This window comes from Arvicanthis niloticus, chromosome 20, assembly GCF_011762505.2.
Source record: "Arvicanthis niloticus isolate mArvNil1 chromosome 20, mArvNil1.pat.X, whole genome shotgun sequence".
Lineage (NCBI taxonomy): Eukaryota > Metazoa > Chordata > Mammalia > Rodentia > Muridae > Arvicanthis > Arvicanthis niloticus.
This window is the reverse complement of record NC_047677.1, coordinates 41,002,300-41,020,455: the sequence shown is the minus strand read 5'-3', so window position 1 is coordinate 41,020,455 and position 18,156 is coordinate 41,002,300. Positions and strand designations below refer to the sequence as shown.

Below are 18,156 nucleotides of genomic sequence, written 5' to 3'. Positions count from 1 at the left end.
GCTGCATACTCTGTGCATAGCACAGGCTGGCCTCTTAACTCCTAACCCTCGCCTAAGTCTTCTGCATGCTGTGATTACAGACATAGACACTATACCCAGTTATGCCTTTGTTCTGTGGGTACATGTTTTAATATTTTAGTGACAGAATAATATCTTTGTATAATAAATTGAGTTATTTTTATTCTTCATCTTACTGTTTTCATGTATTTAAGATCTTAAAAATTATTTTACGTGTGTGGGTGTTTTGTCTGCTATCTCTGAAGGCCAGAAGGGGGCATCAGCTCCCCAGGAACTGTGAGCCACCTTGTGGGTGCAGTGGTGCAGGGAACCCCTTTTCTGGAAGAGCAGACCAGCAGACCATGCCTGTAACACCTGTAACATCTCAGCATCTCTCCACACTCAGTGACAGGGTTTTGTTTTGTTTTTGGTTTTGTTGTTTTTGTTTTTGATAAGGTCTCTCTGCCTTCTTTAATCCTAGATGTTTTGGAACTCACTACCTAGATCAGGCTAGCCTTGATCCCATAGAAATCCTCCTGCTTCTGCCTTCCAAGAACTCGGCTTAAAGTCGTGTGCCACCATGGCTGGCATTCAGTAACAGAATCTTCAAGCTCACTTACGAGGTCTTAATGTGGGCATGTCCTTTATTGGGATGAGTGTTTTGTGGGTCTTTTCGACTTAAGCATATTGCTTTAAAAAATAAACATTTTCTTCTAAATCACATGCTTCCTTCCTTGAAGTTACAGACTTAGGGTATAGGCAGATTGTTTGCCTCTTTTGGTGCCAGCTCTTTTGTGGCTCTTAATCCTTAGGCTGTGAAGCCTGAGGTCTGATTACCAAGGGACTGTTGGGTCTGTTAGTGGCTCGGCCCCACCTGCTTCTCCACCTTCCCCAGCTATTCAGCATCAAGGATGCTAAGGAGTTCTCTGGGTTTGAGATTTGAGCTCAGAAACAAACCCCTTACTGTCTGGGCCAGATAGCCAACTCCCCAGGACCTTTGAGTTCCTGTCTCACAGAAAGCCTACAGCAAAGTAGTCTGTGGAAGACCCACAACTGAGTTGCATACAGAAAAGCAAAGCTCTTGGGACTAGGAGATGCCTCAGTGGGTAAGAGAGCTTGTTGTCAAAGCATTGAGGAGCTGAGTTTGAATCCTTGGCCCAGGTAAAAGCTGAGCATGGCTGCACGCACCTGTGACTCATTGCTTGGGAGTGGAGACTGATAGACTCCCAGAGGCTCACTGCTCAGCCATCCTAGCCAAAAGAGCGAGTTTCAGGTTCAAGGGAATGAGACAGAGATCAATAAAGAAAGATACCCAATGCCCTGCTCTGGCCTCTACATGTGTGCACACACAAACATAGACACACGCAGGCTCTCAAAAGTCAGAACTCATGTGTATGTAAACGTGACACACTTAGAATGGAACGTAGCCTGTTCTGCCAGGGACCTTGGTTGGTCACAGTTGTACAGGTGGGATCAACTCCTCTCACTTAAATTAAGCCTTCTTTTTCTTTTTGGCTTGCTGTTACTCCCGCTCCCCCCTCTTTGGTTTGCTCTTTCCTCCCAGGGTCTTGGACTGCTTTATGGCCTTCCTAGGTAATATTTTCCCTGTCAAGGCACACAGAATTCTGGGGTAAAATGCTGTCACAACTTAGCTGTTGAATCTGCCCTTTGAGGTCCTTCCTGTAGGGATGTGTGTACCAGTTCCCTGTGGGTGCCATGTCTTAGTATTTTTAAGAACTGGTGCTGGGCGGTGGTGGTGCTCACCTTTAATCCCAGCACTTGGGAGGCAGAGGCAGGCGGATTTCTGAGTTCGAGGCCAGCCTAGCCTGGTCTACAGAGTGAGTTCCAGGACAGCCAGAGCTATATAGAGAAACCCTGTCTCAAACAAAACAAAACAACAACAAAAAACAAACAAAAGAACTGGTGACTCTGTGGCTCTTAGAGTTACTTGCCCTGGAGTTACTCAGGCCTCATGTGGCCCCTGAGTTTTTCCGAGGGAAGGTTCAAATCCAGGATTGAGGCAGCTCCCTGTGGGCAGTGTATCTTGTGGCTCAGAGGGGCTGAGTTCTGGGAGGCCAGGTGCCCTATTGCTGGTGTTCTTCTTGAGTGTTGTCTCAGGTTTTTGGAAGAGCGGAAAGAGATCATGGCGAAGTTTGCCAAGGAGCAAGATGCCTTCCTTCGAGACGCCCAGGAGAAGCACAGCCAGGAGCTGCAGCTCCTGCAGCAGGGACACCAGCAGCAGCTTCTGGCTCTGAGGACCGAGCTTGAAACCAAGCACTGCTCTGAGCTCAGGGAGCAGCTCGCTTCCTTGGAGAGCAGGCAGCAGGCGCTCCTTGAGACTCACGTGGCCGAACTGCAGGTAAAACACGATGCTGAAATTAGTGCTTTGGAGAAGAGACACCTGTCAAATCTGGATGAGTTAGAATCCTGTTACATGGCCGACGTTCAGACTATTCGGGACGAACACAAACGGGCTTTGGAGCTCTTGCGAGTGGAGCTGGAGGAACAGCTACAGAAAAAGGATTCTTGTCACAGAGAGATTTTGACGCAGGAGTTGGAAAAACTGAAGCTCAAACATGCTGCAGAGCTTCAGTCCGTAAGAGATAGCCTGAGAGTCAACCTGAGTGCCCAACACACAGAGAACAGGAAAGGCCCGGCCACTGACGTGCAAGGAGCTCACCAGGTGAGATGCCAGGGCCACGTCCTGCGCCTCAGGGCGAGTGTCCCTTTACTTGTGCATTGGCCACATGCTAGATGGGTCTGGGTATTTGTGGTATATGCACCTGTGTGTCTTGGTTCCACATCCTGTACCCGTGTCTCTTGTTTCTATGTGTGCCTATTTGTATATATGTGTACATCTCTGAGTTGGCACATACGTGTGCGTGTCGGTGTGTCTGTGTGTGTGCACGTTTGTTTGTGTGTGTCTGAGCCTCACGGACAGTTGATAGCAGTGCTGATTTATGGTCTCAATGTAGATGGTATGGTAACAGTCAGGGTTGGTGGGGCTCAAGTCACATTTCCACTGATTGCATTGAGAGCTTTCAGGAGCTCTTTGAATCCGACCTGAGCCCTCCTGTGAGTTTTAGTTCTGAGACCACAGTAGATGGATCTGATTTCTCTGCTGTACGTGCAAAGCCTCCGTTCTCTTCCTGTTGCAATTTCCTGAAATTAATTTTTATATGAAGAGGGAATTTCTGACAAACTCGCAGGTGCCCTATGTCTGCTCGCAGGACTCGGGAGCCTGTGATCATGAATAAGCCGTATCTATAAATCCATCTAGTGTGCGTTGTACACCCTTTAACCTTCTTAGATGGTGGCTTCTGTCTTCCTGAAATGGATTAGGCTGTTGTGTGGTAATGCATGGAGCAGCTGGGAATGCTTACTGTAAACCATAAATCCCTCTCAGTGTCTACAATGGCCAAGAGACTGGAGCCATTCTGTCTCTCTAGACTGGTTTGGAGAATGATTTGATACTGCTGAGAGGCCTTCCCTCAGTCCAGTCCTCTGGAGCTGCAACCTTGGTCTGTGTAGATTTCTGTTCACACTTAACAGAAACCAGTACAGTTAAGGGACCAGACCTTGTTCCCAGTCTATAGACCTGAACCTGTAGGTCATCTTGATTCATTTGTTTTTAAAGAAAATTAGGTTCTGGGCTGCAGTGATGCCTCAGCACTTGCTGCTCTTCCAGAGGATCCAAGTTCGGTTCCCAGTACTCATGTCAGGCAGCTCAGCCTGTAACTCCATGTCCAGGGGACCCAATACCTCTGGCCTCTGTGGACAGCTGTTGTCATATACTGGTACCCACAAGCAGACAACACATACTGTACATAATTAAAGATAATAGAAGTAGAAATAGCCGGGCAGGTGGTGTACACCTGTAATTCCAGTACCCAGGAAGCAGAGGCAGGCTGATCTCTGTGAGTTCGAGGCCAGCCTGGTCTACAGAATAAGTCCAGAACAGCCAGGGCTACCCAGAAAACCCTGTCCCAGGAAAAATAAAAACAAAGCAGCAGCAACAACAACAACAACAGAAATACATCTTAAAATAAAATAATAAAATTCCAAGATAATATTTTAAAATCAGAATCATACAGATCACACACAAATACTTATTTTAATTCGTGGCTGAGCTTTCTTGGTGGCAGAATTTAATTACAGGAAGCGTTTGGAATCTTGGCCACTTCTTGCATGTATTATACTCCTTGGGATGGGGAAAACTGGGATACACCCTTGGCTTGACTCCTGTGGAAAACTCTCTCTGAGCAGGACCGGGCCATGGCTCTGCACAGTGATGGGCACCTGCTGGAGGAGGATGGTGATGCAGCCTTGGGTAGTGTGGGTGCCGAGGGCCTGCTGCACCAAGCTGTGTCTCAGGAGCTGGGAGACGCACACACAGCTGAAATGCAGAGGTCACAAGCAGAGTTGGCCAAACCCCAGGAGCTGCAGGCATCCCAGGACCAGGCTACACAGGTAAGCATTGCCTGGTGGAAGCACTTTGGGTGACGCCACACTCCTAGGGAAAGCAGTTGCTGGACATAGCAGAGCTGCTGGTCGAGGGTGCTGGGGTCTCTGAGCCCGCACCATCTTTTCTTTTATTCTTCTCTCCTCTTACATCCAGGCCGCAGTTTCCCTTCTCCCCACTCCTCCCAGTCCCTCTCCTCACTGTCCCTCACCCCCAGATCCACTTCTCTTCTGTTTTCCCTTAAAAACAAAAGGAGCAGCCCTCCCAGGGAGATCCATGACCTAACATGGCCTAACAAGTTACAATAAGACTGGGTGCAAACTCTCATATCAAGGCTGAAGGAAGCAACCCAGGATGAAAGGGTAACAGAGTCAGAGACATTTCCATTCCCACTATTGGGAGTCCCACAAAAACACCAAGCTGCACAACCACAAGGTATGTGCAGAGGGCCTAGCTCAGCCCCATACAGGGTCCGTGTTTATCGCTTTAGTCTCTGTGAGCCTCTGTGAGCCCTGCTTGGTTGATTCTGTGGGCCACTCCGTCTTACTATTGAGCTTGAGTCTCTCGCTTGAATCTAGAAGTCACTGTCTCAGCTAGTCTAGATGGCCAGGTTGCCCTGAGGATTCGTTTCTGCCTTCTGCATATTGGGATTATGGGTAAGCTCTTAAGTGGTACTGGGGTTTTGAACTCTTGTCCTTACACTTAGGGCTGAGCTATCTCCCCTGTCTCAAAGCAGGGTTTAATAAGGGCCTGCTCACAAGGACAGACACAGTGGGCATCAGGTGAACCTGTTGATTCCACGTGGGAAGAGTGAGGCCTTGAACGAGCAAGCTATGGTGTGTGGCTGTGACTGTCGACACAGTACAACTGAACACACTTGGAAGTCTGTGCGCACAGTATGGCTTCTCCTTCAGAATACATTTTATATGGCTTGTCATAGCACATGGCAATTTCGAGATAAGTCTAGCAAAGCAATAGGAACTGTTCAACTTGTGAAGCTTTCAGAGGGACCTGGCTGAGGTCCATGTGATCTGTGTGGGCTCTTTCTACATCTGGGCAAAGTGTTGCCATGGTCTCTCAGTATGTAGTATGCTAGGAGGTCCTGACCCTGGCAAGTCCAATCCTGCCTGCTGGGCCTGTACACATAGGCTCATGTACACATGCCTGTATACACAGCACATATGTGTTTATATACACATATACTTAGAACACAGTGTATGCACATATTCTCCATTCTGTACCTGTAGGCTAGAACCCTCCCTCCCCCTCCCCCGAGTCACCTGAGGGCCCCTGAAACTCACCTGCCTGGGTGTTCTTAGATTGGAAAGACTGTTGTTTCATGATCTTCTGGGGCTGGAAAGAGCCGAGTCTGGTTGACTGAGAAGTAACTAGGTGTTTCTGTGAGACACGTACCAGTGTATTGAGATGATTTATTTTTATTTTGAGATGCTTTTTGAAAATGAGGGTATTGGCTGGAGAGATGGCGAGTTGAATTCCTAGCATGCGTGTGGTGATTCACAGTGATCCCATAACTCCAGTTTCAGAGGGATGGATCCAACGCCCTCTTTTGGCCTTAGTAGGCACCAGGCACACAGGTAATACACAGACATATATGCAGGCAAAATTCTGTTAACACAGAAAATAAAGCAAATAAATGTTGTTAAAACATTAAAAACGTGAGGAACGCTGAGAATGGGAGAGATGGTCTTCCCAGGGAAGAGCACACCCATACCAAGTGGTCAGCCCTGGGAACATGTGCATAGGTGACATTATACAGACTGAGCAGGTTGTATGTATGTATGTATGTAGTTAGGAATATATATTTTGTATACATATGGACATAAATGTATGTAAGAACAGCTAATGAAAAAAGAGGCCATGAACTTGAAAGAGAACAAGGAAGGGCATATGTGAGAGTTTGGGGGCAGGAAAAGGAAGGGGGAAATTGGTATAATTATAATCTCAAAATATAAAAGAAATAGTTTTGAAAAAAAAACTTTAAAGATTCGATTATTCTGTGGGCAGAGATTGGCAGACCTCTTGAGTTCAAGGCCAGCCTGGTCTACATAGGCCTGGTCTGGGTCACCTAGAGCTACATAGAGTGAGGCCCTGTTTAAAAGACGAAAATTATTATGAAAAAGAATAAAAACAAAGCTGTAAATACTATTTTTTATCTATCAGATAAAGACCTCAAGTTTGCCTGTGTCTGCTATATTAATAGTTCATTGTTAGATTATAAATGTGAAAGGAAGACTGAAAGTGAGCCCTGCTTCCTGTTAGCTACTTAAACACATAGGCCTTGGTCTCTGGATCCCGCTCAAGCTGCAGCCCTGTGAGGTTGTTGTGGAGTGGCAGGTGGCCACCAGAAGGCCAAGATGGCCGCTGCAGAGTCGTACTGAGGTGTGAGAGCCAGAAGAGATCTTGTTTGGAGGGTAGCCTTGGAATCGGGGGCTGTAGTCTGCCCACGTGCTGTCTTGAGGTGTGGCCCTGAGCTGCCAATGTGCTAGGCCAGTGTCCTTGTAGTGATTTGCTCTCCTCCTGCCAATAGGTGACTCTTACCCGTCCTCTCTGTCACAGCACAGAGAGCTGGCTTTCAGAGCTATGGATTAAGCTTGGTTTCTGGTTTTCCTCCCATGCTTGGGTGGTCGAGGTGGTGAGTGTTGGAGGGATTTATGCAAAAGCTGTCAAGTGCTTGGGGCATCTGGGCCCCACTGTAGTGGCACTGATAGGTGCTGAAGGAATCTGCTCATTTCTAGTATGGCATAGCTTCGCTTCTCTGCTCCTGAGCCTGGGCATGCGTACAAATGAGGCCTTTTCGTGTGAACGCTTATGTGCAGCTGCTTTCAAAGGAAGGGGCAGTTGGGCCATAATGAGGTGGCTGTGGTGGCACATGCCTTTGATGGGGCAGAGGCAGGTGGATCTCCATGAATTCAGGGCCAGCCTAGTGTACAGAGTAAGTTCCAGGACACCCAGGGCTACACATGAATACAACCATCTTAAAAAAAAAAAAAAAAAAAAAAAACCCAAGCCAGGCAGTGGTGGCACACGTCTTTAATCCCAGCACTTGGGAGGCAGAGGCAGGCGGATTTCTGAGTTCGAGGCCAGCCTGGTCTACAGAGTGAGTTCCAGGACAGCCAGGGCTACACAGAGAAACCCTGTCTCGAAAAACCTAAAAACAACAACAACAACAAAACCCCAAACAATTATTTCTACATATGTGTGTATGATCGTTTGGGTGCAGAGGTCAGAGGACAAATCCCAGAGGTCTGCACTCTCCTTCCACCCTGAGTGTTTCAAGAATTGAGTCAGATTGTCAGTCTGTATGACAAGCAACTTTGTCATTTTTGTAAGCCCTTGTGTTAAAGTGGGGTATTTCTGGGGGAGCGGGGGGAGTAGGGGGAGAGCGTGGACTTCAACATACACAAAATTGAGCCTTTCAGTAAGCCTTACTCCTCTGTACAGCAGGCTGCATGTCACCATCGACACATCAGTGGCCACGGTGTAACTTCTCCATGACCCCCACTGCCATGGTACAGCAACAGGTCACCGTCATCTCATCCTGTTTCCAGCTTACACTTCTGCCTCTTTCCGGCTGTGGTTGTGTGAGTTAGGGTCTGCACAGGGCCACGTGTACACTGTTTTTAATTTTCATTCCTGCAATGGTCAGCCTTTTACCCTCTGCCCTGGATTCCTGTGAGCAGGTCTGTAAGCATGGCCAGTCTCGTCAGACTTGCCTTGGCTTTGAGACATTTCCTCCAGTGTCTTCTCAGAGTGCTCCCCAGGATGCCAGGGCCAGCATCCCAAAATAGCAGGGACGCGCTGTCCTTGCTGTCTCCCAGGCTCTGTGGAGCCACAAATATCTCGCACCTGTCTGCAGAGCCAAGCCTCCTTGCTGCAGGCTCACTTAATGGAGCGCTCATGGTCGGGGCGGGGCGTTTTCCGGATGACCGCCCTTTGGAGTGTGGTTGTGAAAAACAATCTCTGAAAAACGTGAGCTGGGTCTTTTTCTGATAGAAGTGAGTGACCTATGAAGAAGTCTCCCTGGCTATTGACCCTAAGCAAGAAGTGTGGTCCAGAAGTAGCTACAGAGCGACCAGTGCTGGTTGTCCAGGGCTGTTTTGTATGTTCTTGTATAAAACCCAAACCTGTTCACAGGCTAATCTTTGAAAGTGGTAAGAGAACTGTCGTCAGCTGTATGTAGTTTGAATGTCTGTGCTTTACTGCTGACAGTGTTTATCTTCACTCTAAGTAATGTTCTTTGTGCACTGTCTCTCCCTTACGTTCTTTCCCAGGCACGTTTGGTTTGTTTGCTAAGGACTAAACTGTATGCAATACTTTCATGTATTTTTGTGGATGTTTAGAGAGATCTAAGAGTATGGTTTGTTTGTTTGTTTTTTGTTTTTGTTTTTCAAGATAGGGTTTCTCTGTATAGCCCTGGCTGTCCTGGAATTCACTCTGTAGACCAGGCTGGCCTCGAACTCAGAAATCCGCCTGCCTCTGCCTGCCAAGTGCTGGGATTAAAGGCGTGCACCACCACTGCCTGGCTAAGAGTATGTTTTTAAAATTTTTCTTGAAACATACATTTTCATTTTTATTTATGTGCATGCATGCAAGTGTGTGTGTGTGTGTGTGTGTGTGAGTGATGTGTGTATAAGGTACCAGAAGAGAGTATTGGATCCTTAGAAACTGGAGTTAGCTACTTGATGGGCGCTGGGAATCAAACTTAGGTCCTCTGGAAGTTCAGCAAGTACACTGACTGCTGAGCCATCTCTCCTGTCCCTAAAATGCCATTTTTTATGTTGGCCATACCCGGTCACATCAGCTTTGTGACTGTGGTGAAATCTTGTGAAATTCCGGCCATGGACCTGCCGACATACCTCACATATTCCTGAACACTGTAGGATGCTCCTGGTTTATCCTGCAGGCTTCCCTAGGACAGAGCAGTGTGTTCTGCCTGATGACTCTGCTGTCTGGTGGGAGGTTGGGCCGCCTGCTTGCTACCCATGGAATACATACGGCCTTGTAGACACATGCGTTGTTACGTGTTTTTGTCAACTGCCTTAAAGTCCGTCTGAGACAAAGGGAGAGCGAAGACTGCAGGGTTGTGCCTCCAGCCTCAGGTCCTGCAGCTCTGCTTTAAGTCAGAGGGCCCAATGTCAGCCTGTTTAGCTCTGGGTTCAGTGGGGCTCCCTGTTCCTTTGCTGGCCTTTCCTAATGGGATTCTACATGAAACCACTCTGTTGTCCCTGTTCACAGTCAGTGGCAAGAGCAGAGAGCCACCAGCCGAGTGTAGGACAGTCTGGGAGGCTCTCCTGTTCTACTGCAGAAGAAACCTAAAAATAACTTTGAAGATTTATTTATTGATTTTATGTCTGTGAGTACACTGTAGCTGTCTTCAGACACACCAGAAGAGGGCATCGGATCCCATTACAGATGGCTGTGAACCACCATGTGGGTGCTGGGAATTGAACTCAGGACCTCTGGAAGGGCAGCCATTGTTCTTAACCACTGAGCCATTACTCCAGCCATCTCTCAGATAACTTTGAAAAAGTATCATTTCTTTTCTGTTTATAAGGTTTATTTTTATTCACATTGTATTTATTGATGTGTGTGTTTGTGTGTGTGTGTGTGTGTATGTGACACTACAACCTGCTTAGTCTGTATGATGTTACACACACACACCCCTATTTTTATCTGCTAAGCTGCCTCAGCATTGACTGGCTTTAAAATGTGTATAAATCCTTTCCATAACAACTGACTTTTAGTGACTCGGTGCACATCACAACTCTCTTCTAGCTGCCATGCAGGGCTCGAGTTTACAAGTAACATGGCAGGGTCAGTGTGCTGGTATGTGTGCCCCAGGTAGGTTGTTGAGTACAACAGGACATTCTCATTTTTGTATCTCTTGCTTGTGTGCTGAACACTGGGCATTGGGACTGTGATGGTTTGTATATACTTGGCCCAGGGAGTGGCACTATTAGGAGGTATGGCCTTGTTGGAGTTGGTGTGTTACTGTGGGTGTGGGCTTAACACCCTCATCCCAGCTGCCCGGAAGTCAGTCTTCCACTAGCTGCCTTCAGGTGAAAATGTAGAACTCTCAGCTCCTCCTGCACCATGCCTGCCTGGATGCTGCCATGCTCTTGCCTTGAGGATAATGGACTGAACCTCTGAACCTGTAAGCCAGCCCCAATTAAATGTTGTCCTATAAGAGTTGCCTTGGTCAAGGTGTTTGTTCACAGTAGTAAAACCCTAACTAAGACAGAAGTTGGCACCAGGGACTGGGGTATTGCTGTGATAGGCCTGAGCATGCATTGGTTGGGAAGAATGTAGATTTTGGGACTTTGGATTTTGAAAGCACTGGAATGCTTTAAATGAGGCTTAATGAGCCGTCCCAGTAGGAATATGGAAGACTTTGTTACTGAGAGTAATTTGAACTTTGGAGACCTGGCCCAAGAAGGCTCAGGGGAGAATTCCAGTATGTGGTGTAGAGACTGTGTTTGTGGTATTTTGGTGGAGAATGCGGCTGCTTTTTGCCCTTGTCTGAAGAGTCTGCCTGAGCTAAGGTAAAGAGATTTATGTTAGTTGCAGTGACAAAGGAAGACTCAAAAGAGCCCAGCAGAGACTTTTTTCATCTGGTTAAGTCTCTCGAAGAGCATTTTGAGCAAGCATAGCAAGCTTAGAAAGGAAAAATATAAAATGTATGGTTTGAGGATTAAAGGGGCACCAGGAAGTGAGATGGAGCTGAATCCTGTGTTCTAGGAGATAGCAGATTAAGAGAGTGGGACTTTGGGACCAGATCCTACAGACCCTTAATCCCAGGAGGTAAGGCCAAAGAGATCTCTGAGTTCAACGCCAACCTGAGACAGAAGAGCAAGTTCTAGGTGAAGAAAAGCTTAAGTCCAGGTGTGGCGGTACACACCTTTAATCCCAGGAGACAGGCATGCAGGTCTCTGAGTTCAAGGTCAATCTACAGAGCAAGTTCCAGGACAGCCAGGCTTAGGCAGTGAGGGAGTTGGAAAACTGAAAGCTGGTGGTAATGTAATAGAACAAGGGGGTTGTGTTCCAGCCCCAGCAAGGAACAGAACTTGGCAGCTTTGGCCACGTGGCTCTGGGTTTAGAGTGAAAAATAGAAGGGAATACTGGGACAATTGGTGCTGGTTAGCTGGAGCTAAGAAATTAGTGGTGATTAAGAAGAGACCAGCATCACTGGGGTGAAATCTGGGAAATGTTTTCAGAGAGCACAAAGAAGCTGTGTTCCAGAGACAGCCAAGGTTGTACTTTGTGCTACAGCTGTAGTTGGTAATGTGTAAGAGTCACCCAGGTGGTACTGGTTTTGAAGGCATGAAGGGGTCCTGAAGAGCAGATAAGGCTTGGCACTGTGAGAGGCCATGGAAGGCCATTGGTGAAGGTGCAGCCTCAGTTGCAATGGATGGCCCAGGACTGAAAGGGTCATGCAAAGGATTTGAGACTTGGCACCATGAAGAGAGCCTATGAGAGGCTATTGGTGAGGCCTAGTTGCAGCAGAAGACCCCAGATTTTTGGAGATGCCAGTATCATGGGATGATCACCCAGAATAGCAGCAAGAGTGGAGTGGAGTCAACCAGATCCTAGAGTGCTACAGAGGGCAGAGCTGGAGATGTGACCCAAGCCCTTTGGAGGAGCCCAGAAGATCATGTGTGGATCCCAGACATTGGAATAAGAAGCTGTGGAGTTGAAGTTGCCTTGGAGACCCCAAGATGTTTGAGATGCCAGAGCTGTGGGCTATCTGCTGAGGAAAGCTGTTAACAGGGAGTGGAAGCAGCCCAGCCCAGGAGAAAGAAGTGTGTTGCATTCTCCAAAGATGGAAAAGGAGTGGAGATCTGAAGACCACTTTGACATCAGACATGAAGATGTTTGGAGTTTGCCCAGCTGGTTTCCAGTCTTGCTTTGGGGATTACAGTTCAGTGATTGGATGAATTTCAGAAGAGACTTTGAACTTTTGGACTTTTAACATTGTTGAGACTGCTACAGACTCTGCGGACTAGAATGTACTTTTACATTATGCTATGGCTAGGTATGGCCCCTAGAGACTCTGTGTTTGAACAATCCTATGGGAGGCAGAGAGTAGAATGTGGTGGCCTGTATATGCGTGGCCCAGGGAGTGGCACTATTTTGGAGATGTGGACTTGTCGGAGAAAGTGTGGCTTTGTTGGTGTAGGTGTGTCACTGTGGATGTAGGCTTTAATACTCTAGTCCTAGCTTCCTGGAAGCCAGTATTCTGCTAGCAGCCTTCAGGTGAAGACAGAACTCTCAGCCCCTCCCATACCATGCCTGCCTGGATGCTACCATGCTCCCACCATGATGATAATGGACTGAACCTCTGAACCTGTAAGCCAGCCCCAATTAAATGTTGTCCTTTAGAAGAGTTGCCTTGGTCGTGCTGTCTGTTCACAGCAGTAAAACCCTAACTAAGGCAGAAGTCAAAGGGAATGCTGTGATTTTCAAAATCCTGTGGCTATCAAATGCTAGCACCATGATCTGCACTATACATTCTGTTGGACTGTTTGATGTAGGCCAGGCTAGCCTCAAACTCAGAAATCCACCTGCCTTTGCCTCCCAAGTGCTAGGATTAAAAGTGTGTGCCACCACTGCCCTGCCAATTTGTGTTTTTTTTCAACTGGAAGCTAACCAGTCCCTGTGATCCTCCTGTCTCTAACCACTCTGGGAGCTGGGTTTCTGATAGGTTGTTCAGGACGCCTGAGCTGCTGCATGGATGCTGATTTCCGAGCTGCAGTCCTCATGGCTGCCCAAATGCTCTTAACTGCCGAGCCGTCTCATCTACGTTCTAGATCATTGAGTCCTCATGGACTGCTGGCCCAACCGCACGCGACCCGCTGTAGCACTTTCATGTCATGGGTAGTTACGCTCCCGCTTGGCGCTGTGCAGTGTATGGCATCTCTACTTGGAGGTCTTTGGCCTCTTTTTTTTTTCCTTCGGACCTGGAGTGTTGTCAGCACTTCGTCACCTGATTTCTGCTCTGATACACATTCTGTGAATGTGCGCTGAGGGATGGAGGAGGGGTGCTTTTGTTTGACCAGAGGAAGATGGCTGCTTTTTGTTCTGCCTGGTGCCTCCATGGGCATGTGTAGTAATTGTAATTTTCTCTCTCATCTGGGAGATGCCAAAATTCCCTGTCACTCACGGCTGGCCCAGGCCAAAGACCCTGGGATTAATTGTGCCGTGGCTCGTATCTTTCCTTTGTAAGCCAAGCTACACCAGATTACTGGAATCTGTGACTACTGCTTGGGATAGGACATCATGGAAAGCCCAAGTAGCCAGGAACAGGAAAGCATGTCTACCTGTCCCGAATGGCTGAGACACTGAACCTCTGCTTTGTTTGCTTGTTTTGTTTTGGAGTCAGTGTTTCTTACATCACCCTGGTTGTCCTGGAACTCACCATGTAGACTAGGCTGGCTTCAGACTCAGAGATCCTCCTGCCTTTGCCTCCTGAGTATTGGGATAGGAGGTGTGAACCTCCGCTCCAAGCTTGCCTCCGTTTTTGAAGAGAAACATGTCTACCTGTTGGCTAATTTCATGGTGAACGGGGCACAGGGATTTTTATTTTGAATTATTATTTGTGGTATTAATCTGCCTTTTCATTTTGTGGCTTCCCACGTCCGACCTGCTGAATAAGGAAACGGCAACCGTGTTCTTCTTCAAGCGGTTTATTCAGCTATCCCTGTACAGCGAGCTTCCTCTCTTTCCCTCCTCCTTCTTCTCTTCTCTTTTCCTTCCTCCCCAGCTCCTGCAGCCCCTTATAAGCATTCCCTTCATCCTATCAGCAGCTGCCACGAAGTCACTGGTCATTGGCCATTCTCAATGACTTGAGGTGGGGTGATCGGGTAACCACACCTCTCAGCGCAGACAACTCCATATATGGAGTTGTATGGAGTTGTCTTTTCTCTCAAGCAATGCCTATGCCAAGCGCCACTTTGTAATGGCGAGAGCGGAGCGGCTTCCCACATCATTTCCCATGTATCGGGGACAGGTAGACCTTTATATACACTTCAGTAAGTAATAAACAATGAAGGAAGGACTGTCCTTGGACTCTTACTCACCTATGTGCTCACCACTGGCCTTTTTTTTTTTTTTTTTTTTTTTTTTTTAATTTGAAGTAATTTACAAATCGTGATGGAATTTCCCAGCAGTTACTTGCTGTAGCCAGAGTTGCTCTAACTGAGATCTGCCACTTTTTCTTCTCAACAGGTGCTAGACAAGGTCTTCTTGCTGAACCGGGAATTAGAAGAGTGTCGGTTGGAACTGGAGCAGCTGCAGCAGAGGCGGGAGCGGGAGAACCAGGAGGGCGCCACTCTGATCTGCATGCTCAGGGCTGACGTGGAGCGGGCTCAGAGCGAGGGGTCAGTGCTTCCTTCCCTCCTGCACCCAGCCCCCTGCGCTTGCTGTGGGACTCAGAGACACCAGCCATGTTGTTCTGCAATCCTAAAGAGTCAACATTAACTCCCTGCACATCAGGACACTTTCGCAGACCCGCACATCTTAACAAAGAGCAGCAAAGTCTATTGTTTTATTGAAGTCCCACTAATTGAAGCCCCGTAATCATGGCCCCCAACTTCCCCTCAAAAATGAAAACATTTGCAGGCATGTGGTTAGCATTTTGTGAAGGGCCAAGAACAGCTCTGATGATAGATGTTTTTTTTTTTTTTTTTTTTTTCTTTTCTATCTTAGGAAAGCCCTCCGAGATGCCCTGAGGAGACTTCTCGATCTGTTTGGGGAAACACTGAAGGCAGCTGTGACCCTAAAGAGCCGGATCAGTGAGCGTGCGGGGCTCCTCCTGGACCATGAGGATGCTACAGATATAAGCGATGCCAGGCTAGCAGGTACATACACCAAGATGAGTTGCCTGTTAGCGCAGTGTATGCTGGGAAGGGGGCTGTTAGGCTGAGAAATGGCTTCAGGATCTTTGTTCCCTGTCAGTTCTCATACTCCGGGAGAGCAAGGATCAGGGCTAGGTAAAACCGGTCTGAGTCTGAGGTTGGTTCCTATTTTGCTAAGGAGGTGAATCATCTTTGTCTTCTCAACTCCCTTCCCCACGCCTCCCACTCCCACACACTGGTCCCAGGTCAGTCCTGTCTGGGTGATGAACTCACTGGATGAAGATGTGGGTATCTGTGTTTGTCTTGTAGCTGCTGCCCTTGGCAATATGTGGTCTGACGAGGGTCTGCTGGAGATAGACAGAACTTTGCCAGAAGGGGCAGAGACATCTTCAGTGTGCGAAATCAGCAGTCACGTGTGTGAAAGCTTCTTTATGAGCCCTGAAAACACACTGGACTGTGAGCAGCCAATTAGAAGAGTCTACCAGAGCCTCAGCACCGCTGTGGAGGGTCTCCTGGAGACGGCCCTGGACTCCTCCAAACAGGTGAGGCCCATGCCCCATGGCAGAGGCCGCTGGATGAGTGGGTGGACGAGACAGACGACTCACAGACAGGGCTGTACGGACAGTTATGTTACCCCAGACACCGAGAGGTTCTCAGCGCTCATTCCAGCTTGCAGGCTGCAAAGAGAACTTCATTTTCCAGACAGATCTGAATTCATGGGTGCTCCCAGTATGCCTTATTCCACCACGTGGCTAGAGACAGAAACCCTTGACCTCTTCTGGGGGCTGTTCCCCTTCCTTCCCTTGTTGATTTTAATCTCTCTCTTACAGCCGATTGTGTAAGCTTTCTCGTACGCTTCTTTAGTTGAAATCTTTCTGAACTGAAATTTTCAAGGAAGCATCCAGCGAGAACGACAGCTAGAATCTTTTTGATTCCCCAGCACAAACTCAGCACTGTGTAAACCAGGCAAGATGGTGCTTGCCCGTGGTCCTGGCACTTAGGAGGTAGAAACAGAACGATCTGGGGTTCAAGGTCATCTTCTGTTTAACAGTGCTTGAGGCCAGCCTAGGACAGAGGAGACCCTGGCTCAAAGGTACAACACAGGGCCAGGCGTGGGAGCACATACTTTTAGTCCCAGCACTTGGGAGACCACTGCGGTCAGATAGCAAGGGCCAGGCCAGTCAGGGCTGTAGAGTGAGAGACCCCCCCGTCTTTAAAATAAAAACAGTCACCACCAACCAAACTCTACACAGTCGCCTTTTGTACTTCACTGTATGCTATAACGTTTTGTATTTGGAGATTATCACTAAGAAGTGGAATTTGTTTGTTAATTTCTTAGAACAGTTTTAGGTAATTGGAAAAGATATTAAATAGAAACAGGAAGCTGGAGAAAGCTACAAATGACTTTTTTTTTTTTTTTGAGGTTAGCAGTTGACAAAGTGAGTGTTTGTGTGTGAAACATTGCTGGGCCCAGATGCTGTGCTGTCTGCTGGGGGGCAGTGGGGTGTAGGTGTTTTTTGTTTTGAGGCCCATGTAGCCCGTAGCCCTTAAGTGGCCTCGAAGCCCCAGATGAGAAACAGATGCTGGGAGGACTCGGTGGGCCAGGCATGGGCGGGGGTGGGAGGTGGGAGGGGAAGGTTCTTTTTTCTTGTTGGTTCTTCTTGAGGCAGTGGAGGGGAAGAGCGTCAGCGGAGGGTAAGACTTGTTCTTATGAGATTCAGGAGTAAGACATGAGCTATTTAGGGTTGCTGTGTAATACAAGGTTTACTTATCTAAGTCTGAGTTACTCTGCTACTGTAGCTGACCTGCCTTCCGTGATCTTCTGAGGATCATCATTAAGACTTAAGAAGTCATCTATTTGTCTATATAGCATCACTACAAGACAGTACATCTTTGTGGATCTGCAGAGATCTGGTCCAAAGGGGTGTGCTATTACTAGTGATTGTTATATATGTTTAATAAGAACAAGAAAAGCATATTAATAGCAGGAATCTTTCCTAAAATGAATCCCTTACAGCCTTGGTGAATAAGGGCACACCTGTCGCAGATTATATAACAATCCAAGGCAGACCATTTCAGACGATCACCAGAGCTTGTCCTATTATGGCTCCTGACAGGATATCAGAGGAGGCTGAGGAGGCATTGTGAGCCGTGGAGAGACTGCTCTGTTGCCACAGCCTCACCACCCAGCACTAGTGGTGGTGACTCTGCTATTAACTAGCTCCCCGACCCCAGCCCCGGCTCTTCTTTCTCTCCTTTCCTCCTCTTCTTCATACCCTGCATATTTTCTTGTATGTAGTTGTGATTCCCAAATGTATTTCAACAGCTGGAGGAAACTCGCCGTCTCCATCACTGTGTTGAGAAAGAGTTCCGTCACAGGAACGAGGAGATGGCCCAGGCCGTGCAGAAGCAGCAGGAGCTGCTGGAGCACCTGAGGGAGGAGAGTGCGGCCAAGGACGGGCTGGCACTGCAGTTGCACACGGCTGAGGGTGAGTGCTACATGGCAGGGTGAGGGTGAGGTGTCTTGCCTCAGCCATGCTCAGACTGGAAGCCGATGTGACCTTTCCACTGGAAAGGTAAAAATCAGGGTCTTTAACAGCAAAACGCTTGAACAGACCTTGTGCGGGCAAGGTGCCAGCTCTGCTCTTCCGTAGTTTTCTTTGGTGATTACATTGGCTCCCGGAAGCCATATTGGTGATGGGTTTATGTTTGGCCTGTAAGGGTCCTGCAGTGACTGCTGTCACTTGGCCCTGTGAATCAGTGTCACAGGAGCTCCTCTGGCCCATCACCTCTCAGCCGTCAGGTGGTGCCCTGCTCTGCCAT

The 18,156-nt window shown here is 47.9% G+C and overlaps 1 protein-coding gene across 4 annotated transcripts in view; it reads left to right on the top strand.

The window, feature by feature from the left end:
• The window catches only part of Pcnt (pericentrin), a 97,556-nt gene that overhangs the window by 24,654 nt on the left and 54,746 nt on the right, over window positions 1–18,156 (top strand). For all 4 annotated transcript variants that reach the window (XM_034524550.2, XM_076916629.1, XM_076916628.1 and 1 more), the window contains exons 12-17: window positions 2,116–2,680; window positions 4,264–4,467; window positions 14,705–14,856; window positions 15,185–15,336; window positions 15,643–15,875; window positions 17,660–17,822. In XM_034524550.2, coding sequence (XP_034380441.1) covers window positions 2,116–2,680; window positions 4,264–4,467; window positions 14,705–14,856; window positions 15,185–15,336; window positions 15,643–15,875; window positions 17,660–17,822 — 1,469 coding nt within the window. The remainder of the gene's footprint in view (window positions 1–2,115; window positions 2,681–4,263; window positions 4,468–14,704; window positions 14,857–15,184; window positions 15,337–15,642; window positions 15,876–17,659; window positions 17,823–18,156) is intronic.